We start from the raw sequence: 25,050 nt of genomic DNA, 5'->3' as shown, positions 1-25,050 counted from the left end.
ATGGATGCTTCTCAATGGGTTTAACTGGAGCTGCTCTCTTTTGTAGTCAACACAGGATTTAAAAAAAAAAAAATCATTCTTTTGATATCACAGTTCTTTATCAATACTTGAGTACAGAAGCTTTGCTACATTTGCACATATGCCACCCATTCTGAAGAATAAAAGGCTGAATTTATACTATATTATCTGAGATTAAAACCACTTTTAATCGGATTTGTTCTTATTAGTTATCTTTATGGTAAGATGCAACATGAAATCAATGCCAAAGTCACTATTGTAAAGTCAACACAATGTATGCTGAAATGTAAGCTTAAACCATATTAACAGTGGAGAATAACCTGCCTTCTGGATGATCTAAGGTAGCTCCCATTTCCAATTTATGGAGAATGGAGGGGGAAAAAATCAACAAAATATATTGAGCGTGTGACATGAAAGATCATTTTATTTGAACTACTTAAGTAAAAAATGTTTTGCAACCTTTCTGAAAAGTCTGCTTCATAATTATCCTGAAACAACTTTGCTTAAATAAAGAGATGACTTTTATACAGCTTTGGCTTTCTCTGGATGTAGGTGTTTCTTGAAAAGTCATCAAAATGCAAGCAATACAGAAATCACTCTTTGCGATTTGAACCTGAACCACTTGCATTTCAGTCATATGTTGAGAGTTCTAGTTTACTTCTATTACCAAGAAAATCCTGAATGCCAGAGGCATATATTCCAAATCAGAGGTGGTAAAGAGTAAAAGATGAGGGAGAAAATATCTGGATGCTGAACAGGTGACCATCATGATGGGGAGGTTTACAGGGGATATTATGTTGAAAGCAGGAGTGTATACCAATGTCTTCTAACTCTTCCTATGCTATCTCTTCCTTATGGCTTTTCTTATGACACTTCCTTCTCTGTATTTCCCTACTCTGAACTCTATAAGTTATTTCTCCTAAAATTTTGGTTTAATCATTTGTACTCTGCTCAAAGATTTTTCACTGATTTCTCACCATTGAACCCAAATTTCCTTTTGCAGAGAACATTGAGCATATCTCCTCAACACTCAATGGACCCTTCCCCAAAGTACAATGGCTGTGATCCCCCCTCTTCCCCAAGGGGACCTAAGGCAGGCAGGATAATAGCATCTCCCTGGCCACAGTGTTACAGATGGCTAAGCATAAGACCACCAGTGAAGAGCTTTGCTTTGCTGGAATATCTTATAAGTCTGTGAGGTAAGATGATACAAAAACATCAAAGCTCAAGACTTTTGCGGATAGTTGACGGCAGCCAACTCTCTTCGGTCCTCATTTGTTCAGAAAATAAATCGCATGTGGAAAGTCTTAGGGGAGCTATATTATTATCTGCAACTTACTCCAAAGTACCCAAAAGCAGTAAGATGAACTGATGATTGGATAGAAGGAGGAATATTAGGATAGTTATGTGTTAAAACAAGCATGGTAAGGGGCACCTGGGTGGCTTAGTGGTTGAGTGTCTGCCTTTGGCTCAGGCATGATCCCAGGGTTCTGGGATCAAGTCCCACATCAGACTCCCCACAGGGAGCCTGCTTCTCCCTCTGCTTATGTCTCTGCCTCTCTGTGTCTCTCATGAATAAATAAATAAAATCTTAAAAAACAAGCATGGTAAAATGTTAATTGCAGAACCTAAGTGGTAGATGTAAGGGTGTTCACTGTAAAATTCTTTAAACTTTCCTGTATGTTTGTAGTTTTTCATGATAAACTTTTGGAGGAAAAAGCTCTTTCAGGCTTGTTCCTTACATGTGGATGACCTTAAAATACTTTGTGATATCTTTTAGCTCTTATAAGTACAGCACCAGGACAAGTGCTCTTTATCATGGCAACCAAGCTCTGTTCATAGTCCCTCACGATGGCTTAGGTTCTTCTACCCACTGTCATGTTTGACTATCAGATTCTACTACCCAGTCATTTACAAAATAAATTCCAGCATGAATCATGGTTATGCATTAGAATATACTGCCTTAAAATTTCATCTCTAACTGCTTTTTGTTGTCAGTTCTTAAGAAAAAAAAAAACAGCACAATAAGAAGCAGCTTTGGTAAAGCCTTGTTTTAGCTACCTTATCACAGTGTAACTAAACATAAAATAAGGGGCACTTGTAAAACACAGTCATATAACCTCTTGCTTTTTGCAGCGAATATATTCTGTGAAAGTCACTTTCAATCATGGAAAAGTTAGTAAAAAAGGTAAGTAGAATTTTAAAAACAGCTCAATAAAAAGAAGATCCAAGTTGATTCCATTCTCCTTTCCTCCTAGGGAAGAGGAGAGGAATCAGGAATTACTTTTACAATCCAAGTAATTCACACTCTATTGCTTTTGATGCATATGCCTGAAAATAGTGGGCAAATCTTCTAAGAGGATTGCATTGTAAATAGCAAACTAACCCAGGATCCATCAGAGAAAGAAATATGTGCTAAAGTCTTCTTTAATGTGAAAAAAAAAAAAAAAAAACAATCCTTTCTCAACAATTGCCTTGCAAATTTGCACATTCATATATTCTTATATGAATAAGATAATGGTTGTTCTTAAACCTGCACACAATTATATATCTCTACCTTAACCCCTTCCTAATCCTCCTTGCTATTATTGTCAAGACGCCACTCATAGTGTATTCTTCCAAAATGTCATAACTTGTTAGAAAATGGCCAAGCTTCACAAATAATAAAATGCAGTGACTAACCCAACCATAATGAAAACACGATAGCATGAAATGAGACTTTCCCTGTTAATGAGAGTGTTCATCAGAATGCTCATTTGTTTCTCACACCTTAAGTCAAGATCAGAGGAGCTGCTGTTCTAGGACTGGTCCTCTGACTCCTGCCTGGTCCTCCCTCAGTGCACCCAGCTGAGCTCTCTATAGCAGTAATAGTTTCACCACCCAAAGCAGGGCCTCATGGGGCTGGATGATCTCAATCAGGCCAAGATCGAGGTGGGTGCTGGGCCACAGCTCGCCTCAATAAAAGGAATCTCTGGGAAAATATCAGAATCAGAAATGGGTAGGTACAAGTATTGCAGGGAGATCCATGTCATCAGCACTAAAGCTAATAAACAGGGGCACCTGGGTGGCTCAGTGGTTGAGTGTCTGCCTTTGGCTCAGGTCATGATCCCGGAGTCCTGGGATTAAATCCTGCATCAGGTTTCCCCACCTGATGCTTTTCCCTCTGCCTTTGTCTCTGCCTCTCTCTCTGTGTCTCTCTTATGAATAAATAAAATCTTAAAACACACACACACACCAACAACTAATAAGCAAACCACCACCCCTAACAAGTAGCAGATGAGGGGTAAGAATAGACAGATTTGAGACTTTCTCTGCTGATACCAGCTGCTAACTAGGTCCTCCTCCTATCTCCTCTGTAGGTGCTATGGGCTTCCCTGAGCTGGAGGCCCCCCGCATTTGTCCCTTCTTGCCACACCCTAGCAACAGCTGTTCATCTGCAAACTACAGATACAAAAAGAAACATCTTGTCCCACACTCCCGGGTGAGAGTTTTCCCTCACTTCATCTCATCTCCTATCCAACCTTAAAATTATTGTAAAAGCTACAAGAAAGTGATTCTTTAAGCAGACCCGAGTAAGTCAGTGTTCCCTCTGAACTCTTCCAGGATGGAATCATCGCAGTGAGCCCTGAGGACAACAGATCCCACAGATCTGTGCTGCCGGGAACAGCTGCTTGCAAGCACGCCATCCAGCCCACTAAGCCCTCTGTCCCCATTGTCTCCACTCTTGTCTCCCAAGTATATAATAATCCACAAAAACACTCACTGACAGGAGCTTACAAGTTTGGTTAAGGCTGATAAATACAAGAACAAGGATCTCAGTTCTAGAATCCACTTCTCCTTGGTGGACAAGGATAGAAGAATAGAGATGACTTACTATGTATAAAGAAGGTTGATCATTGTTTCCTCTGTCTTTTCCTAATGTCTGACCTCACAGAAACCATTTAAGAGCCACCACTTAATCAAGACAAATGAATTCCTGATATAAATGAATACTGGAAATAACAGGAGAGGAGAGCTATCTTCCTTCCCTTTACACTCTCTTCTTTTGAGAGGTATTTAGCTGATTTTCAGGTTTATTGATTCTGGAAGATGGAAACCATAACTTAAATATCAGCATTGGCCTTTGGGAAAACACAAATACATTAATTCATAAACAACTAATACCCCAATCATTTCAGAAAAAGATTTACATGAGAATAAGTGCATAGGGGTATAAAATAATTCCACAACCTATGGAGCACTTACTAAACATCTTCTATTCACATGATGTTTTTTGCAAGTGACAAAATACCTTCAATGCTCTCTGCTGGTAAGAAATGAGCCTTACCAAAGGTCTGCTCTGTACCAGGGTTGTGCTCTCTGCCCTTATATCCAATTTTGTGAAGCAGAAAAGATGTTCACAGGAATAGTCTGTATGTTGGAAGAGCCTCTGATTGCAAGGCAATTCAACACACTACACCAGGCTTTTCTGCATTGACTCCAAATACAGTGACTCTATTTCCCACAGCACCCTCCCCTTTTCTTTATCCAAACAGGCAGTAATTTCCTGAGTCCAAGATATCTTCGCTGTTTAGAAAACTAAAAGAGTTCTCCTTCTGTTTGGAACTCTAGATCTTGGTGGTAGCTTCTGGGTAGTGGTTTCCTGAAATTCCCTTCAGCTATAGTGTGTAGTAGAGCTAAGCTTCCATATTAATGGCCTCCAGTAGGGCCTACTCCTGAAGACAATCTCCATGCCAAATGTAAAATTCCTTAAGTTCAAAATGCAATGAAATGGATTTTTTTCTCCTGTGAATGTTCTACGTTCCTTATCTCATCTTACTTTTTTTTTTTTTTTCTCATCTTACTTTATTGGAGCTTGGTTTTTGGTTCAGTGAGCTGATTTTTACCTTTTATCTACATACTGCATTAACATTTGTGAAGCAAATTCAGGAAAACAATATTTATTGAACATGCTTTTATTAAAAAAAAAAAGCAACAGCAAGGCTGTAGGAGTCTGGAAAGGCAGTCTGTTATAGCAGAAAGGCAAATAAATCAAACAATTAGAAAGAACTACAATTTCCTACAATTTAGCTAAAACTCATTGCCTAGTAAATTGCTTGTAGGGAACCAGCTTTAGTGATTGGACGAGATTGTTGTAATTAGCATATTTAGTCTAGGTAGAGGAGCATAACTGGAATGCTTGAAACGTCTTCTCTCTTAATTAAGCATTCCTCATTACCTTCTTAATTCTCCTTCCCATTCCACGTCTATCCTTACAGCTGGCAAAATTGTGAACTGCAATTTATCTTCCCATTAAAATGATTACAAATTCAGAATGAATGGAGTTCAAATTAAGTTTTCAAAACCACATGGCAAGGAAGACTCGGTTTAACAGTTAGTAGAGGAAGTGACCGTTCTATCTTGTCAAAACATAAACACTTCCAGAAATAAATTGGACTTTTCCCAACTTAATGAAAAGAATCATTTGTCTACTTGTTCGCAAAAAGATGTCACCCTAGAATTTTGTAAGTCTTATATACATGATCCATTTCACATGTGTCCTATCATTACATTTTGTAACCCTCTAAATTACTAGTTAATGACACCATTAAACTGTCATCTAGCATCCTAAGAGCAGGGACTTTCAGCTCTACCACTTTATGGCTCGATAATCTATGATCACTTAGTTTAAACATTCTGTTCCTCAGTTTTCTCATCTGTAAAATAAGGGTGATAAGCATATCTTCTACAAGGAGTTGCTATATAAAGGCATATATACATATAGTATATATATTAAAGGCATATATATGTATACATGTGTACATATACATGCATACATCTCCTTGGCAGGTAATAAATGCCATATAAGTGAGTCTTATTGTTATTATTGCCATGTCTACCATCAGCACAAAGAGAATAGTGATATTGTTGGGTTTCTTTATTTAGATGCTCTATCACAAACCACTTTCTTGTTAAGTATTTCTGGGATTATCCTAGAGAAGAAACATGACGTGGATTTTGGATGTCTTAATTAGTGTGTCATAGTTAGGACTACATGGGAAAATTTCAAGATAAAAGATATACACGGAATACATAAAAATAACAAATGATCTGAAAATTCATAATATGAAACTCCACTCATGAATAATTTATATATGGATAATTTTCTTCAAATTTGAAATGTTCTGAGATTTTCTTGACTATTCATGGCACCCTTTCTGTTTTGTATCAAGAATATTACTATAAAAACATGTATGTAGGGACTCCTGGGTGGCTCAGCAGTTGAGCGTCTGCCTTTGGCTCAGGGTGTGATCCCAGGTCCTGGGATCGAGTCCCGCATCAGGCTTCCTGTAAGGAGCCCGCTTCTCCCTCTCTCTATGTCTCTGCCTCTCTCTCTCTCTCTCTCTTTCTCTCTCTCTCTCTCTCTCTCATAAATAAATAAATAAATAAATAAATAAATAAATAAATAAATAAATAAATATATTTTTAAAAATACGTAAAATATATCAGTTCCATCTGGTATGGTAATAACATGTTATTGAGTTAGTGATAAATATCATTGCATTCTTTAGCCAATCAAAAAAGTACAAGTTTATTTAAAAACCTCTAAATTTTGTCTTTTATCACTCTGTAATAAATTGTGTCATCTAAATCCATTTTTGTAATCGTTTTATTGAGATATAAGTCACATACCACATAATTCATCCATTTAATAAATATAATGTGGTGGTTTTAAGTATATTCCCAGAGTTATGAAATCATAACCACAATCAAGTTCATAAAATTTTCATCATCCCCAAAAGAAACTCCATACCCATTAGCACTCACCCTCCATTCTTCCCATTGCTGCTGGCAACCACTTCCTGTCTCTATGCATTTGCCTATTTGGGACATTTCATATAAATGGAGTCATACAACATGTGGCTTTTTGTGTCTGCTTTCACTTAGCATATTTTCAAGGTTCACCCATGTTGTAGTATGCATCAGTAATTTTATTCCTTTTTATGCCAAATAATATTCTTTTCATGGATACACCACACATTGTTTATCCAACCATCAGTGGATGGACACTTGAGTTGTTTTTAGCTATTATGAATAATGCTGCTGTGATCATTTGGGTATAAATTTTTATGTGGACGTATGTTTTCATTTCTTTTGACTATATATCTAGGAGTAAAATTGTTGAGTCCTACGTTAACTCTGTTTCATCTTTAGAGGAAATGCCAGACTGTTTTCCAAAGTGGCTGTATCATTTTACCTGCCCACCAGTGGTATATAGAGGTTCCAATTTCTCCACATCCTTGTCAACACTTACTACTGTCTTTGTTATTATAGCCATCGCGTCAGTAGAAAATGGTACCCCAATGCACTTTTAAGATGCAAAACCATAAAAATACATTATTCAAGGAAGTAAAATCTTTTCTGAAAAGGGAAAGAATGAAGAGATTACGAAAAGGACCCCATAGTCAGGCTGGAAAAGGAAGCAGGAGAGGTTTCTAAGTTTGTTAATTTCACGTCCTTAGACAGCCAACTGCCCTTCAAAGTGTCAGGATTGTAGAGCCAGCCCTCAGTTTCATAGCTGGAGCTTACAATAATCAGACCAACAAGAACTAATCTGGGTCTATGATTTATTTTACAAAGTTCCCTCCCACATTCTAGCCCATTTGATCCAACACCACAAATCTTATGTGGAAGGATATTACTATTCCCATTCTGCAGGTAGACTGAGGCCCAGAGTGGCTGACTTGGTCAAGGGAATATGGTTAAAAATATATACATACATGTGTTTCATGAATATTAAGGTGTCTTTATTTAATAAGCATTAAATAAAATGCACAGAGCTGGGCCTGGAAGCCAAATTTTTTATTTCAAATCCCAATCCTTGGTGTCCCCATTTCTCATCACTTTCATCTGCCTCATCTCTGATGATCAAGAAAGCAATGGGAAAGTAAGGGAAGACAAAAGGGAGTTGTATGCGAAACAGGTAGGAGGCCTGCACATCATGAAGTCCCCCCAGTCACAGCAGCTCAGGATGTTAGGACATGTTGTGACACGGCTTTCGAGGATGGTTGCATCCCCACCCCTTCATGAGAGGTTCCTCCAGTAACAAGAAGCCAGGGCATACTTACATCCCTAAATTCTGAACATATCATCTGTACTGTAGCATATTTAATCATGTATACTACTAGTCACTCAAATATGTATTGAGTAATAACTATGTGCTAGACCCAGTGCTAACATGGTTGAGACTTAAAAAGCAATGATTACAAAGTAAATTTAAATCGTAAACAAAATTTTCTAAGCCCTTCACATAGACCATCTCATTTAATCTTCACAATATTCTTGCAAGAGATGTGGAAACAGGCACAGAGCATTAAGTAAATTGACCCCAAAGTCACAGAACTATTCAACAATGGTGGAGGCAAGTAAGAACCCAGGCAGCCTGATTCTATACCCCATGTTCTTAACCACCACCCAATCCTTCCTGGCAGATCTCGCTTGGCTGAAAGTCACATGTGGTGACATGCATAAACCAATAATACTGATTAATTCCAGCAACCATTGTTGAATGCTCATTAGTACAGAAGCTCAAGGGCAAATTCCCACAACAACCCCATGAAGTGCTTATCTTCATTGCCACTTTATAGATGAGGAAACAAAGGCTCAGAGAAGTGAGTTAACTTGTCCAAGGTCACAGAGCTATAATAGCTAATGCGGACATGGTGCTTACTATATACCAGGTGCTGTTGTTCTTTTTTTTTTTTTTCTTAATATTTTATCTATTTCTTTGAGAGAGACAGAGATAGCAAGAGAACACCAGTGGAGTGAGAGGGAGAAGCAGGCTCCCTGCTCAGCGGACGTGGGGCTCCATTCCAGGATCCAGGGATCATGACCTGAACCAAATGTAGCTGCTTTACGGACTGAGCCACCCAGGCGCCCCCAAGCACTGTTCTAAGCACTAACTCATCTAATCCTCATAACACTAGGAGGTAGGTTCCATTATTACCCAGCATTCGTAGTTAAGTAACTTGTTCATGGTCTCAAGCTTCTGTAAAGGGCAAACCCAGGACTCACTCTAGCAGCAGTCTTGGAAACTTAAGGGTGACCACTGGCTACAAAGTGGCTAAGCAGAAAATCAAACCCAGGTCTAACTCTTGAGTGAAAGAGAGAGAGCCTCCTTTCTTCTTTCCACCAAGCTAAGCGTGGCCCTCAACCCTGCTGCAGTACAGGAAGAGGGGAATAACAACTGAAGACCCTCCAAAGAAGGGGCATTCAAGTTGCCTCTTGAGGGCTTACGTGCTTACTGGTCAAAGAGAGGCACCATGCAATTTGTTATTTTAAAAGAAATGCAGGGCGCCTGGGTGGCCCAGTTGGTTGTCTGACTCTTGGTTTTGGCTCAAGTCGTGATCTCAGGGTGGTGAGACTGGTTGGCTCTCAGCGAGGAGTCTGTTTTCTCTCTCCCTTTGCCCCTCTCCTCCTCTCAAATAAATAATCTTTCTTTAAAAAAAAAAAAATGAAAAGTACCCAACTGAGGTCTTCAAAAAAGAGGATACAGTAATGAGAAGCAAATAAATTATTAAAAAGCAAATGTTTCAGATTGAATCAGGAAAGCTTTAATTTTTATTCAATGAGAAAATACTCTTGATGAAGGAAAAGCAAGCCTTTATTCCCTTTAATTTTGATTACGCATTTAAAAATCATTGAGGGATTGAAGAGTGCAATTTGCCTTCTATAACGTTAAACTCAACAAACCCTAACTTCCAACATTTACTTCCTCAATGTAACTGCTGCAAGCAAAGTGGTTACTAAACCTTCATAGACCCTTTGCAAAGATGACCTCTCCTTCAGGTCCCGAAACTGAGCGTCTAGAAACCAAAATGAGCCTGGAGATTCGGGCCAAGCTTCAGAAGGAACGGGCACGCGCCCCGTTCCAGCTGGGCCAGGGGCCGGCACGCAAGTTGCAGCTCAAACTGGCTTCAGAGCCAGTCCCCCCCCCCCCCCACCCCGGCCAAGGCAAACTGATTTATGACCGTACGACGGGCAGCTGCGGAACTGGTCAGACCGCAGAAGTCCATTACTCAAACACCAATCCAAGGATGGCCAGGATGGGATGCGAATCGGTAAGGGGAGGGGGCTGGGATCTGGGGTTCACTGCCTGTCCCGGGTGCGGTGAGGCCGGTCGCTTCCTAATTCCTGCAGCAGCCCGGGGCCTGTGGACTCTGCTCTGCAAAACCTGTGCGCTAGCGGAGCTGGCGGGGCTGCAGGGCGCCGGGACAGGGTGCCTCCACGCCCCCTCGCGGACCGGCCGACGACGGAGGAGGCCGTGCCGATTTAGTGCTGGGCGTTTTTCCGAACCTGGGGTTTAGCGCCCCCCCCCCCACACACACACACACACAACGCCCCGTCAAGGGGGTCCGGGCGATCAGCCTCATTTTACAGATGCAAACGCCGAGGGTCGGAGGAGCGCAGCGGGGCTTGCCGGCCAAGTGGAAAGCCCCGAGTGGAGGCAATGGCCGGGTTGGCCCTCTCGTCGAGGAGGCTGGAGGGCTGCAGCGCCTGGGGCGCACACCCAGCCCCTCGCCCTCCCGACGCCCGGGGGGTCGGCCGGCAGCCCGGAGACCCGGCAGCGCGCAGGTGCCCGGCGGAGCGCGCGCGGGGCGCAGGGCTGCAGCGGCGGCCGAGGCGCAGCGCGCACCCCCGCTCCCCTGCGCGCGTGCAGACCGCAGGGCGCCGGGCTGCAGCAGCCGGGCAGGGGCGCACCGCCCGCCCGAGCCAGCGCGTGTGCGCGCCGGGCTGCTGCCGACACGGGCTGGCGGCGCCCCCGGGCGCGCCCCGGCGCCGCCCCGCGCCTTACCGTAGCTGCTCCCCGGTGACCAGGACCTCAGCCATGCGCTCCAGCTCCCTTTGCTGCGCCCCGCCGCTCCCGCCCGTGCTGCCGTCGCTGCCGCCGCTGCCCCCGCTGCCGCCCTCCATGCTCGCGCCGCGTCGCTCCCACTGTCTTCCTTAGCCGCCGCGGGTTTGGGTGTTAAATCAGCCTGCCCCTACGGAGGCCTCCCCCGCCATCTTTGTTAGGGGCAGGCCGGCGGCTCAGCCGCGATTGGCTGCGGAGGGAATCCCGGTGGGTGGGCTGGAGCGCGAGGCTGGTCCGCCCCTGGGACTCGGGCTTCGGGGGCGGCGGCTGGAGCCCCGCGTGGCCGGGGGCGGGGCCGAGGGAGCAAAATATAAACATGTGGGCGGGGCTCCGGGGCTGCGGGGCGGGTGCTGCGGGCCCCGGCGGCCACCGGCCCGGGGCCGTCCCCTCCGAGCGCGCGGCGGGGCCTTGCGGACAGGCCAGGAGGTGACAGGCGTAAAGGTGTTGCTATCATCCTGTCTGTGCTCCAAATGGCCCGAGTAAAAACACGAGCAAAATAGCTAAATAGTGAGCACTGGAGGATCCACACGTCACCGCAGCGGTGGGTGAAATTAGGCATTCTCGTCCCCATCCCCCTGCACCAGAGGCAGCTTCCTAACCTCAGAGCGTAATCAATAAAGAACGCGGGCCTGGGAATCAGGCAGACCTGGGATCCGGCTCCGCGCCTGTAATTTCCTACCAAAATGTGCTTCATCTTCATTTTCTTCTTTTGCAAAATAAAGATAATTGTGGCTGCCACTTGTTGACATCTACTGCATTAGAGTAAAGGGGTATCTGTGTGTTGAGGTTTTATGCAGCTTTTAACAATTTTTGCATATATATATACATCTCTGCACCTTTACAAGTATATGGGATTTTTTTTTTCTTTTAGTGAAAACTATATGGAAAGACAATCTTTTAATTGCAGATTTGTTGTAAGTCTACAGAATAAAAAATGAAAATGGGAGGGCTGTGGAGAAACAAATGATTTTCTTTGTATATTTTATACCAATTCTGCTACTCAAAACTGTTTATACCCACTCTCCTTCAGGCTTATTGTATTTTATTGTTGTGTTTTCTTCTTGTCATTTGTTTTTAAAGATCACCGTAGCCTTTTCCAACATTCTACAAGATCATTACTTAAAATTTACAACAATTCATTGAGCATTTATTGTGTGCTTTATATGTTGTTAAGCACTTTATATTATTTACTTTATCCTCACAAAAACCCTGAGAGTTGGGTATTATTATTGTCAACATACAATTGGAAAATCTTAAACATGCAAAGGTGAAGTGATCTGCCTAGATTTCACACCTAGAAAGTCCGTTAGGCAGCCCTTGAGCCCTAGGTCTGGAGACTCTCAAGGTTATGCTCAACCATACTCCAGAAAGAGAACAATTGTCCAACTCCCTTATAAATTCGACGATAGCTATTAGGCAATTCTTTCACAAGAGAAATTATCTAACTTTTATAACTTTTAAAATAAACCATGGCAAAAGTGTAGAGCAAGCAAGACATAGTTCAAAATGAATGTTATTCTAAGAGCTTCATTCTGTATAATATATAAAAATCATTTAACAGGGCGGCCCAGGTGGCTCAGCGGTTTAGCGCTGCCTTCAGCCCAGGGGTTGATCCTGGAGTCCCGGGATTGAGTCCCTCTCCCTCTGCCTGTGTCTCTGCCTTTCTCTCTCCTGTGTCTCTCATGAATAAATAAATAAAATGTTTTTAAAAATCATTTAACAGAAGTAGAGGTCCCAGAATTAATGAGCTTAACAGCTGGCTGTCACTTACGTTTTAATTGTATAACATAGAATGTGCTGCTTACCTTCTCAGAGCCTCCATCTCCTGACAGGAATAATAATTCCTACCTTATATGGATGTTGTGTGGCTTAATAACATTGTGTGAAGCTTTCATGTACATAATATGTGTTTAAAAGTTCTCTTTAATATCTTTACTGCTTTTATTTTTTTAAATATTTTATTTATTTATTCATGATAGACATAGGGAGAGAGAGAGAGAGATGCAGAGACAGAAGCAGGCTCCATGCAGGGAGTCCCATGCAGAACTCGATCCTGGGTCTCCAGGATCACACCCTGGGCCAAAGGCAGGCACTAAACCGCTGAGCCACCCAGGGATCCCTCTTTACTGGTTTTAATAAGAAGAAAAGGAAGGAGGAGGAGGAGGAAAAAGAGGAGGAAAGAGAAGAAGGAGAAGAAATTCTTGTCAGATACTTTCCAGGAGGAGTTTTTGGTGCAAGGTAAAACACCTTTTCTCACATTATCTCTAATTTTTAAATTATTAGTAGGCCTTGAAAATGAAGGAAGGAGAAGTACAAACCTGGCCACCCTAAATCTCTCTTTTATTTGATGATTTTAAGCTTTTTGAAAGTGCAGAATGAAAAAATTAAGGTATTACAAATTCTTCATTATCTATCGCTCAACATTTTTATTCAAAAGCTCTGGCTATGTATTGTAAATCATCACTACTCTTGATTGTCTTTTTTTCTTCCTTTAAATCTAGTTGTGTTTTTTGTTTGTTTACTTATGATAGTCACACAGAGAGAGAGAGAGGCAGAGACATAGGCAGAGGGAGAAGCAGGCTCCATGCACCGGGAGCCCGACGTGGGATTCGATCCCGGGTCTCCAGGATCGCGCCCCGGGCCAAAGGCAGGCGCTAAACCGCTGCGCCACCCAGGGATCCCTAGTTGTGTTTTTCATTTACATTTAGGCAACTTTCTTTATCTGAAAAATAAAAAGAAATGGTTTTTGCAAAATACTTTCTTGTTTAATAGTTTATGATAAAAAACATGATAAAACCTTTTATCATGAAAGTTTATGATTTTAAAAAAGCACCTCAACATAAGGAAAAAAAATTCAAGTCAGGAAAAGACCTAGTACTGCTCCAGTGAGAAAGAGCATAATTTAATTCTCTTGCTTGATGAGAAGGGTTTTCTGTGTGTGTACATGTGAATGGGAAGTGAAGACTGGTTTGCTGTCATTGTTTCAACCTACATTTCTTTTTTTTTTTTGTAAATTTATTTTTTATTGGCGTTCAATTTGCCAACATATGCAATAACACCCAGTGCTCTTCCCATCAAGTGTCCCCCTCAGTGCCCATCACCCAGTCACCCCCAGCCCCCTCCCACCTCCCCTTCCTCCACCCCTAGTTCGTCTCCCAGAGTTAGGAGTCTCTCATGTTCTGTCTCCCTTTCAACCTTTCTTTTGACATATGAGACACACCATGCTCTACTGGGTCAGAAGACAGATCCTTTTTCCTAAATTAGGGCAAGATTGTTCTGACTCCTGAGGACATGTGAGCACCCATGCTGAGTCCATGAGCTCAGGAGCAACTGTCCCAGAATAGATCATGGTCTATAGGTGTTGCTGGTTGAAGGATGGGCACTGACATGGTGATTAAACTGAGTATGAAGATCTTAAAAGGGCTGAAAATTCTAACAGATCTCAGGTTGATCCCTGGCTCCACTGGGGCAAGTTCATTATCATCTCTAATTTCTGCTCTCTTTTGTAAAATCAAGACCATACTACTAATCCCATTGGGTTTTGGGAAGGACTGAATAAAATTTAATGAGCACCCTTGTTACAGGTGGAAACTATTAAATGTAAGCCTATTTCTTCTAGCTTGCCCTACTCACCTGCTTCATGCCTTCTGGCTGTTTTGGCGATCTGAAGCCAACGCTGCTCAAACTTTTGGTAGATGAATACCAGGTGTTTTTGTGATGTATGCGTGCATGTGTTTTCAATCCATTGAAGATTGACATTTTGATAAAGTATAATAGAAATGAAATTTTTAAATGGACAAAACACAGACGAAATGTGTTATTGTTATGGTCAACAGATAGCAAATTGTCAAATTGGTATAAATATCTCTCTCAATGTCTGTCTCTATGTCTCTCAATATTGGTAATGGTCACCCATTGGCCGACTGAACTTTTAGTAGTACTGGTTAAGAGTAAGCAGCAACATGAGAAGATGAACTTGAATAAAGTGTGTGAAAGAATATTGTCAACTCTGAAGCTTCATAACACAGTAGCTATGGATATTGTTATTGCCTCTTTGTATACACCAATATTGTTCCCATCTGATCTTAAAGGTGAACTCAAACCCCACCTTCTCTGTGATGACTTCTTGGCCTCCCTCAAGCGATGTGTTGTTCTTCCCTATGCCTTCTCATGACATCATAGGGTTTCCATTGCTTTTTAACCGTTAATAGGAGTCTCTATCTATTCCTCAGCTGCCATGATTTTTATTCTCTGTGAATAGAAGCAAAGTGATGATTTAATAATAGCCTGTCCAGATATTTCTGTCAATAGATCCTTTAAGAAGGGAAAAATAAATGTAAAGGGAGAGGAAAAATAAAATGTCCATGTGTCATCATTCACATCCATTTTTAATATTTTTGTCGTGTTTGATTCATCTTTTTTGTAGTGACAGAAATCAAACATTATCAAGAAATGTGAGATCCTCTTGTCCTACAATCCCAATCCTGCTTACCTCCCAAGAAGTTCTTTTTTTTAATCTAAATTCAATTAGCCAATATTTGGTACCTCATTAGTTTCAGATGTAGTGTTCAATAAATTTACCAGTTGCGTATAACACCCAGTGCTCATCACTTCATGTGCCCTCCTTAATGTCCATCACCCAGTTACCCCATCCCCCCCCCCCACCTTCCCTCCAGCAACCCTGTTTGTTTCCTATAGTTAAGAGTCTCCATGATTTTTCCCTGAGGAGGAGAGGTTATTAAGGGTGTAAGGGCAGTGAAAATACAATACTTTGGTATATACTGTCACCTACTGGTTGATTTTGCAAAGACACTAAATGACGGTAAGTCTCCTATGAGTCCAGGACCATCTTCAAGAAGGCACTTTTGGAAATTTAGATGGTTTGTCACAGTATTAGGAATGCTAGTGGCTTTTAGTGAGCAGGAACTAGAAATCCTCATTTTCTCATTTTCCTGGGACAGCAGTTCATAAAGAATTGTCCAGCTGTCAGAGTCTGTCCTCGGAGCAGCAGGAGAGAAGGGACTTTCGAGAGCCAGCTGCCCGATTATTTTCTTTCCCCTCCCTCTCTCCCGCCCCATATCTCTCTTCACCCCTCTCCTGCCTTTGCTTGTGCAGCCAAGACGGAGCCGTAGGCGGCCACTCAGTCCCCATCCATCTCCTCCTCGTCCTCCGTCCTCCGGGGCCTTACCCTCAGCATCCTCCTGTGCGGTGCAGGATCTGATTTTCTGGAAAGATGTGAAGAAGACTGGGTTTGTCTCTGACACCACACTGATCATGCTGCTCTCCCCCTGGCAGCTTTCAGTGTCATCAGTGTGGTTTCTTACTTCGTCCTGGCTCTTCTGTCACCATCAGCTTCAGGCTGTACAAGTCTGTCATCCAAGGTATACAGAAATCAGAAGAGGGCCATCCATTCAAAGCCTACCTGGATGTAGACATTGCTGTGTCCTCAGAAGCTTTCCATAATCACGTGAATGCTGCCATGGTGCACATCAACAGGGCCCTGAAACTCATTATTCGTCTCTTTCTGGTGGAAGATTTGGTTGACTCCTTGAAGCTGAATGTTTTCGTGTGGCTAATGACCTACGTTGGTGCCGTTTTCAATGGAATCACCCTTCTGATTCTTGCCGAACTGCTCATTTTCAGTGTCCCCATTGACTGTGAGAAGTACAAGACCCAGATTGATCACTATGTTGGCATTGCCCGCGATCAGACCAAGTCAATTGTTGAAAAGATACAAGCAAAACTCCCTGGAATTGAAAAAAAAAAAAAAAGGCGGAATAAGTATATGGGAACCAGAAATGCAACAGTTACTAAAACACCACTTAATAGTTATAACGTTATTACGTGTACTCTGAAGGAACTGCATTCCAAGCTTCTTTTTCTTAATTTGGTGTTTTCTCCCCTCCTTTCCCTTTACCCTCAGTATCAAGCACAAGAATTGTTGCACTAAAAAAGGAACTGATATCTTAGAACCCAAAAGAATAAAGAGAGAGTCAAATTAATAGGCTAAATCAGTACCTTAATGATGGTGGAGCTTTTACTTGTAGCTTGAAAGGGGAGAGATTGGAGGTCAAAGAGAAAATGAAAGATAAAGCTCTGCTCTTGGACTCTGCTGTCCAGTTCTCAAGGACTAGTCTTATGCAGCTTCCTATCAGAGTTTTACCTTTATTTTTAAGTTAAGAAATAATGATTAACTTATGAGGAAATTATCTGAGGACAAGAGTGGGATTCCTTCCTGTGGGTTTTTTGGCAGCCTTCTGATCCCATCTTCCTGCCCCACAATGTGAGCAGCTATTCCTACAATTTCTCTTCTTCACGTAATGATAGAACTTCCAACTGTATGAATAACCTGTAGACGATAGTGAGTTATTGATTCCTGGAATGCCATCTAGGAACCAAGGATGGACATGGAAGGTGGGGCTGGGATGACCCTCCCCTCCCACTCACCCCTAGGAAAGGAAAATCTCTGCCATTTGGGAGGGTGGTGTCTGTGTCATTTCTTGTGGGCACCAGTTCTGAGCTTTAGTTTGAGGACTCATTCCTGAGTGTGCTTTTTCCTCCCTCTTCCCTGCCCACCTCACCTCGAGTTTAATAAATATGGTTATACTTTTCTTATTATGAAATACATGTCTGTAACTGCTGTAAAAAAAAAAAGAATTGTCCTAAATCCTGTCTTTCCCAGGTCCTATGGGATATTCTTGTAGTTCAAAAACCTGTTTGCTGTTATCTGAGTTTAGAACCTAATTTGGTTTTACACAGAAACACAAGATCTTTTTTGCACAATTTTAATATAATTCTGACTTGTCTGGAAATGCAATTACTATGTACACTGAGAAAAAATTGTAGTTTGCTCAGAACTTTACCAAGAAATGTTCATCATTAGATAAAATTGTTTCATTTGTCATTTATGTGGTAAACACGCTACAAGTACACCACACCTTTTTCAGTCTGCATTTGTTAGCGATTCCATGTGTGGTGATTCTATGTGTGTTTGTATAGCAATATATTATTTAACCAAATTTTAGAGTGCCAAATATAAAAAAAGAAGTGATGGCAATGCTCAGTAAACTACTGTCTTCTGTTGTTCTAAAACTATTCATTATAAATAGTTGTGAACATCTGATCACCTCACTAGACCTTCTTCAGTCACTTAAATATTAAAATACATTTTATCTTGTTATAGATGATTTTCTTCCTTATACTCCAGTGTAAGGACATCATATTGATTTTTTTTTATGTACACCAAAAGCTTATATTGAGAACACTGGTGGATTTTGTTGTTTTTTGTTTGTTTGTTTTTTGTTTTTTTAAAGATTTATTTATTTATTTATTTATTAATGATAGAGAGAGAGAGAGAGAGAGAGAGAGGCAGAGACACAGGCAGAGGGAGAAGCAGGCTCCATGCAGGGAGCCTGACGTGGGACTCGATCCCGGGACTTCAGGATCAGGCCCTGGGCCAAAGGCAGGCGCTAAACCGCTGAGCCACCCAGGGATCCCCTACTGGTGGATTTTGAATGAAGGAATGCCATGATCTGACTTACATTATTACAAAGATGACTTAAGATAACATACAGGATGCCCGGTTCTGTGCTTGATTCAGTAAATATTTTAACCAGTATTCCATCTCTTTTTCAGGGCAAAACAGGCCCAGTCTGTGAAACATGATACAATACCACCATCTAGTGGGCAAAATCCTGACTGTTTTATAAGCAAAGCTTCAAAAGTTTAAGAATGTACAGTTTAAAAACTACTGTATTTCCTATAGAATCAAATACATCTTGGTGTGAATCAGAAATTCCTTACCTGAAATTATTTTAAGTAAAAACAAAGTAATATAGTTTCCAAGACACTACTTAATTTCATTTCTCCTATCAAATGGAATTATTTTGTTATTTTATTATTATTCCCTGAGACTACATCCTTAGGGAAATAATTCTTTCTTCGTTTCTTTCCTACTTAAGTAGGCTCCATGCATGCCCAACCCAATATGGGGCTTGAACTCAGAAACCTGAGATTGAGAGTCCCATGGCTCTACTGACTGAGTCAGGCAGGAACCCCAAGGAGGTATTTCTTTCAAGGCTTACACTTCATTTTTTAGCTGAGTTTCTAAAGTCACTGATGAAGTCCAGGGCAGGCTGCCCCCAAATATGCCACTTGGGCTTACTGATAATTTTGAATTGAAGTTAACACAAGAAACAGCTGGTATAAGAAGGCCTCTCTGACCCTCCTTTGACTCCTTGAAAACAGGAAATAAATCTGCCTTGTGAACGGTACCCTCCCTGCACCAGGAGATAGAGAGATCCATCCCCATATCACCAGAGAGGGAATTTAGAGTTGAGAACACTGTATAAATAAACCCTATCACTTCTTTACTAATTTACTACCCCGTGCCCAAACTTGATTATGTCAATTGTCTTGTCTAAGAGGTACAAAAAACTGCCTGCTTTAGTCACTTTGAGTCTCATATTTCTATGAGCTCTCATATGTATGAATTAAATTTGTTTCTCTCTTGTGAATCTCTTATGTCAATTTAATTGTTAGACAAGCCAAAGAACCTAGAAGGGAAGAAAGGAAAACTTTTCCCTCCATACATCACACTCTCCCTGGGTGATCTCATTTATAGGCACCCTTGGAATCACTGTATATCTAAAAGCTTTATCTTTTAGCTCCTAGTCAGACCTTGATCCCAACTCCAAGATCTAAATCCGATTTCAAGACATATCCTCCCTTGTGTATTCTCACCTTAATCACCACAAATCAAATCCAGTACTCATCATATCTCACCCCAAATCTATTCCTACCCTTCCTACAACATGTCGTAAATAAGAGGAAATGCAGTTGCTCCCACAGAAACCTAGAATTCATCTTTGATTCATTCCCCTCTTCTTATTCCTCATGTCTAATCAAATAGCTACTATTGTCCATTGTATCTCAAAAATTACTTCGCAAACCCAGCCACCTTCATCACTCACTCACATGGGCTCTTAGAGACAAAAGAGAAAAAGAGAAAAGGAGAAAGAGAGGAAGAAAGATGTTAGGTAATCACACAGTAAACAAAATTGCAACTTACTTAAAATCTAAAAATGAGAAGTACCTGCTGCCATGACAGTATATATTAGAGAGGCTTTGCCTAATCAGGGAGGTCATGAAAGATTTCCGAGAAGTGATTATTGACCTGGAGCCATACCCACTAACCACATGTAGCTTTTTAAATTTAAATTAACTAAAATCAGATGAAATTTAAAATTCGATTCCTAATTTACATTATCCATATTTCAATACTCAAAAGCCACGTGTGGTTGGTAGCTAATATGTTGGACTGTGCAAATACAGAATATTTTCAGCATCTCAGAAAATTCTACCCACGGTGTTCAGTGAGAGAACTAACAGGTGCTAACCAAACAAAAAAGGAAGTGAAGAAAGAACATGCCAGGCAAACAGATCCCCAAATGGCAGGAGGCATGATGGAGCGAGTAAAGACCTCACAGAGAGCCCGCGTGCCCCAATGCTACAAGGAGGCATCAAAAATGAATTATTGGGACTTCATCAAGATAAGAAGCTTCTGCACAGAAAAGAAACAGTCAGCGAAACTAAAAGACAACCTACAGAATGGGAGAAGATATTTGCAAATGACATATCAGATAAAGGGCTAGTTTCCAAGATCTATAAAGAACTTATTAAACTCAACAGCAAAGAAACAAACAATCCAATCATGAAATGGGCAAAAGACATGAACAGAAATCTCACAGAGGAAGACACAGACATGGCCAACAAGCACATGAGAAAATGCTCCTCATCACTTGCCATGAGGGAAATACAAATCAAAACCACCAGTGAGAATGGGGAAAATTAACAAGGCAGGAAACCACAAATGTTGGAGAGGAGGTGGAGAAAGGGGAACCCTCCTGCACTGTTGTTGGGAATGTGAACTGGTGCAGCCACTCTGGAAAACTGTGTGAAGGTTCCTCAAAGAGTTAAAAATAGACCTGCCCTACGACCCAGCAATTGCACTGCTGGGGATTTACCCCAAAGATACAGATGCAATGAAACGCCAGGACACCTGCACCCCGATGCTTCTAGCAGCAATGTCCACAATAGCCAAACTGTGGAAGGAGCCTCGGTGTTCATTGAAAGATGATGGATAAAGAAGCTGTGGTCTATGTATACAATGGAATATTCCTCAGCCATTAGAAATGACAAATACCCATCATTTGCTTCGACGTGGAAGGACTTGGAGGGTATTATGCTGAGTGAAATAAGTCAATCAGAAAAGGACAAACATTATATGGTCTTATTCATTTGAGGAATATAAAAATTAGTGAAAGGGAATAAAGGGAAAGGAGAGAAAATGAGTGAAAATATCAGCGAGGGTGACAGAACATGAGAGACACCTAACTCTGGGAAATGAACAAGGGGTGGTGGAAGGGGAGGTGGGGGGGGTTGGGGTGACTGGGTGACGGGCACTGAGGGGGGCACTTGGCGGGATGAGCATTGGGTGTTTGTTATATGTTGGCAAATTGAACTCCAATAAAAATTTTTTTTTTAAAAAAAAGGAGGCATCAAAGAAGAAGGAAAGCAGCAGGAGAGGCAGGATAGGCTGTATCTTCTAAAGTGTTGGAGGAGGGACGCCTGGGTGGCTCAGTAGTTAAGCATCTGCCTTCAGCTCAGGGGCTCAGGGCGTGATCCTGGAGTTCCGGGGATCAGGATGGAGACCCACAGTGGGCTCTCGGCATGGAGCCCGCTTCTCCCTCTGCCCATGTCTCTGCCTACTCTCTGTGTCTCTCATGAATAAATAAATAAAATCTTAAAAAAAAAAAAAAAAGCCCTGGAGGAAAAAAGCCAACCAAACATAATAAATCCAATGAAGGATGGTGAAAGACAATAAGAAACAACAAAAAAACTCAGTAGGTAGAGAGGGAAATAAAGATGCTGAGATGACGTTAAATATATTAGATCTAAATTAGGATCCTATGTACTAGAGGCTGTGTTAACCTGCTTACAGAAAAAATACTACATTCAGCAAGCAGATGCAGGGAACAGACCGGTGAATTCAGTGGGTGAATGAGGGGAACCATCCTTGCAACTTTAAGTCTTTGAAGGTCGAATTAATTTCTCCCAGGCATGTGGTACAGTTTTTAACTTCTGTGATACTATACTTAATTTCTATGACAGTTTCAGGGCTTGTATTTTGCCTTCTCTACTTCGATAATTCTGATTCCATGAGTGAAGGAGCTTATTTGAGAGGTTGCAACTAAATATATCATTAAAAATAGGAATGACAAAAAAAAAATAGGAATGACATTTGGGAAACAGGGAAATGATCTTTGACCTCTGGTTGACCATTATTTGTGAATTATCCCTTACCTCTCTGAAAATATTAATTTTATGTATCATAAAGTCGTGGGATTTTTCACTCCATTACCTGTTTCCTTTGGTTTTAACTCTTTTATCTGGTGACCTTTTATAGCTCCTTTTTATGTCATTGGTCATACATAAATGGTGATTTTTTTTTTTACTTTATTTTTATAAGTGGTGATTCTTGGTTGTCTCTCTTCTTCGTATTTGAGAATCAATGTTCACCATTTGTTCACCATCTGTTTTGCATGCCCTACCTCCAGAAATTTGAGGGAAGGAGTAAGACCATCCTTGAGCTTGAGTAGGCAGTTCTGCTGGTGGTTTGTCTTCTGGGAGTTGCTGTTCCCAACTCCTGGAATTCATTAGCCCCCGGGCATTTCCTTGCCTTTCCATGACCATTTCACACACTGTTTCAGCCCATGGACAGAGCTGCTTCTATCTTAGTATGGGTGGACATGAGGGAGCTACCAGCTTCAATAATCAATCACCCCAATACCTACCCCAGAGCCACCCCTCACTTCTTGTATCTAGGCTTGATGCTCCCCTAAGCCTTTCTACACTTAGACTCATTGATGGTTAACATTTTGCCCCACTTTTTCTACCATTTTCTTTGTCAATGTATCTAATGTATATTCTTTTTTTTTTGAAGTTCTTAAGAGTAAGATGCAGATATCATATTCATTCGCTCCTAAATATTTCCATGTGTATTTCCTAAGAAAAAGGACATCCATTCTATAACCACAGTACAATTTCCCAAAAGCAGGAAATTTAACATTGATAAAAAAAAATACTCCTATCTAACCCAGAGTCCATATTCAGATTTCATTAATTAGCTCAACAATATATTTTATAGCAGTAATTTTTCCTAGTTCAGGATCTAAACAAGGATTATGTATTGCATTTAATTATCATGTCTCTTTACTTTCCTATAATCTGAAAGTTTCCTCAGTTTTTCTTGTCCTTCGTGACCTTGCAATTTTTGAAGAGTATAGGCCAGTTTTGTTTTGTTTTTCTGGCATGCCCCTCAACTTGAGCTGCCTGAGGTTTTCCTTATGTTAGATTCAGGTTAAGCATTTTTGACAGGATTAACTCAATATATCATATCAGAAGGTGCACGATGCTCATCCCAGTGTTGGTGACGTTTGCCTTGACCACTTAATTGAGGCCATATGTTCTGTTGGTTTGCACACTGGAAACGTGGAGGGCAAGGCAGGACTAAAGAAAGAGGCAGACTGTTCCAGGTTGGTAGGTGGCAGTTTTTCATAAGAAAGGGTACTTTCTTATGAGGTTTGTCTTAGGCAGAAGCAAGACAAGGAAATATCTGCACCCACAGGCCAGAATCTTAAAAATTTATTATACAAACGCTCTAACTGGATTTAGTTATATATACCAACCAGATGGTTTCAACAACTTACTGTCTCAAGGCCATGTCCCTGGAACAGCTCCTGCTGTGGGAATGGTGGGTGGAACTTACATTCTACAGACAAGGGAGGGGTGAAGAGGCTCCAGTCCAGCTGGAGGGTCAAATGATGGCCCTGTCATCTTAATGACCTCCTCCCACATGCTCTGAGTTTACCATTGTGAAGTTTCTATTTTCTCTTTTATAATTAATAAGTGGGTTTTTTTTTTTTTAGGTAGAGACTTTGTAACTATGTAAATATCTGGTTTCTCATCAAACTGTCACCTGCTAGTTTTAGTAAATAATCTTTCAAAAATCTGAATCTGATCATGTTACTCCCCAGCTTCAAATAATGCAATGATTTCCATGCACTTTCACATCTTTTAGGAAACTAACAGCTTCCCCATTGCCGAGGCCATACTTCTGAGAGTCTTTCTCTACTCCGCTCCCTTTCTCACTATCCACATTGTCCACAAGGTCCACCCATTTGACTTTCTGAATATTTGTTATTTGTCCTGATGTCACAGAATCAGTTCAAGTGCTTATCAATTAGTTCTGCATTTATGTATTTAAATTTTCTGTCTGCCCCCGCAGATTTAAGCCCGGATTCCTAAACTACCCTCTGAACTGTTACCTGAAAGATCTTTCTAAAGCCAAATATCTATTATTGATATTTTCATGTATAGATAAGAAAGTCCAACTAATGTGTTTCAGAGATATAGAACAGAAAATGTGGGAGCATGGGGAGGGGATGTTATCAAGAAAATCATATAAGAAAAATTTCACAGAAATGAAGAATTTGAACTTCCAGACTAAGAGGACCTAGCACAGGCCTGGAGAGAACTATGTAGAAGCCATGAGCTCCAGCTCATTGTTGCTATGTGGGAATATGAGTCCCCTGTTGCCAGATATCCTGATTTTTTAAAAGAATTAAAGTCACAGTGTTAGTGGAAAGTACTAATTTTTGAATTATGACTGAAATTTTAAAAAAAATACACGCATAACACCCATAAACATGAAAGTAGGAGAGTACATGGGGCATCTGTAGGTTAGACTATAGTATACACAAAAAGCACTTGGGGATGCAGCGTCTAGAAAAGCAACATGGACCCAGCGTGAACAATCTTGGAAGCCAGCAGAAGGAGTATGAGCTTCTTTTCAAGGTGAGGGAGATGTTTCTGATCCACGAGAAGAGAGTAATGCTATTAAAGAACTTATGTTTAGAAAATTTACTGACTGTGGCACGGAGACAGATGGGCAGTGGGAAGGGGAATAGAAGGTAAGGAAATCTAGGCCGTAGGAGGCCACTGTCATAGGAAATGAGAGCCCACACCAAGGTCATAGTTATAAAGCATTCTAAGTTACTGCAGTGCCTGGAAGCCACTGC

The 25,050-nt window shown here is 41.2% G+C and overlaps 2 protein-coding genes across 3 annotated transcripts in view; one reads left to right on the top strand and one right to left on the bottom strand.

Moving 5' to 3' along the window:
• The window catches only part of DEPTOR (DEP domain containing MTOR interacting protein), a 135,742-nt gene extending 124,581 nt beyond the window's left edge, over positions 1–11,161 (bottom strand). The window contains exon 1 of the mRNA XM_077847074.1: positions 10,853–11,161. Within this exon, the coding sequence (XP_077703200.1) occupies positions 10,853–10,971 (119 nt within the window). The 5' untranslated portion in view covers positions 10,972–11,161. The remainder of the gene's footprint in view (positions 1–10,852) is intronic.
• LOC144283238 (reticulon-3-like) lies at positions 10,008–17,566 on the top strand. Of its 2 annotated transcripts, none has more exons than XM_077847076.1 (2): positions 10,008–10,118; positions 16,205–17,566. In XM_077847076.1, exons 1-2 carry the CDS (start codon positions 10,024–10,026, stop codon positions 16,857–16,859), a joined length of 750 nt encoding a protein of 249 aa, XP_077703202.1. In that variant the 5' UTR covers positions 10,008–10,023; the 3' UTR covers positions 16,860–17,566. The 2 variants fall into 2 exon arrangements, 1 of the variants encoding a protein (XP_077703202.1); XR_013351667.1 differs by lacking the exon at positions 16,205–17,566 and adding an exon at positions 14,529–16,016 and having other exon boundaries at positions 10,011–10,118.
• Positions 17,567–25,050: the final 7,484 nt, after the last annotated feature.

Source organism: Canis aureus, chromosome 14 (genome assembly GCF_053574225.1).
Source record: "Canis aureus isolate CA01 chromosome 14, VMU_Caureus_v.1.0, whole genome shotgun sequence".
Classification (NCBI taxonomy): Eukaryota; Metazoa; Chordata; class Mammalia; order Carnivora; family Canidae; genus Canis; species Canis aureus.
This window is presented reverse-complemented; position numbering and strand designations above follow the sequence as displayed.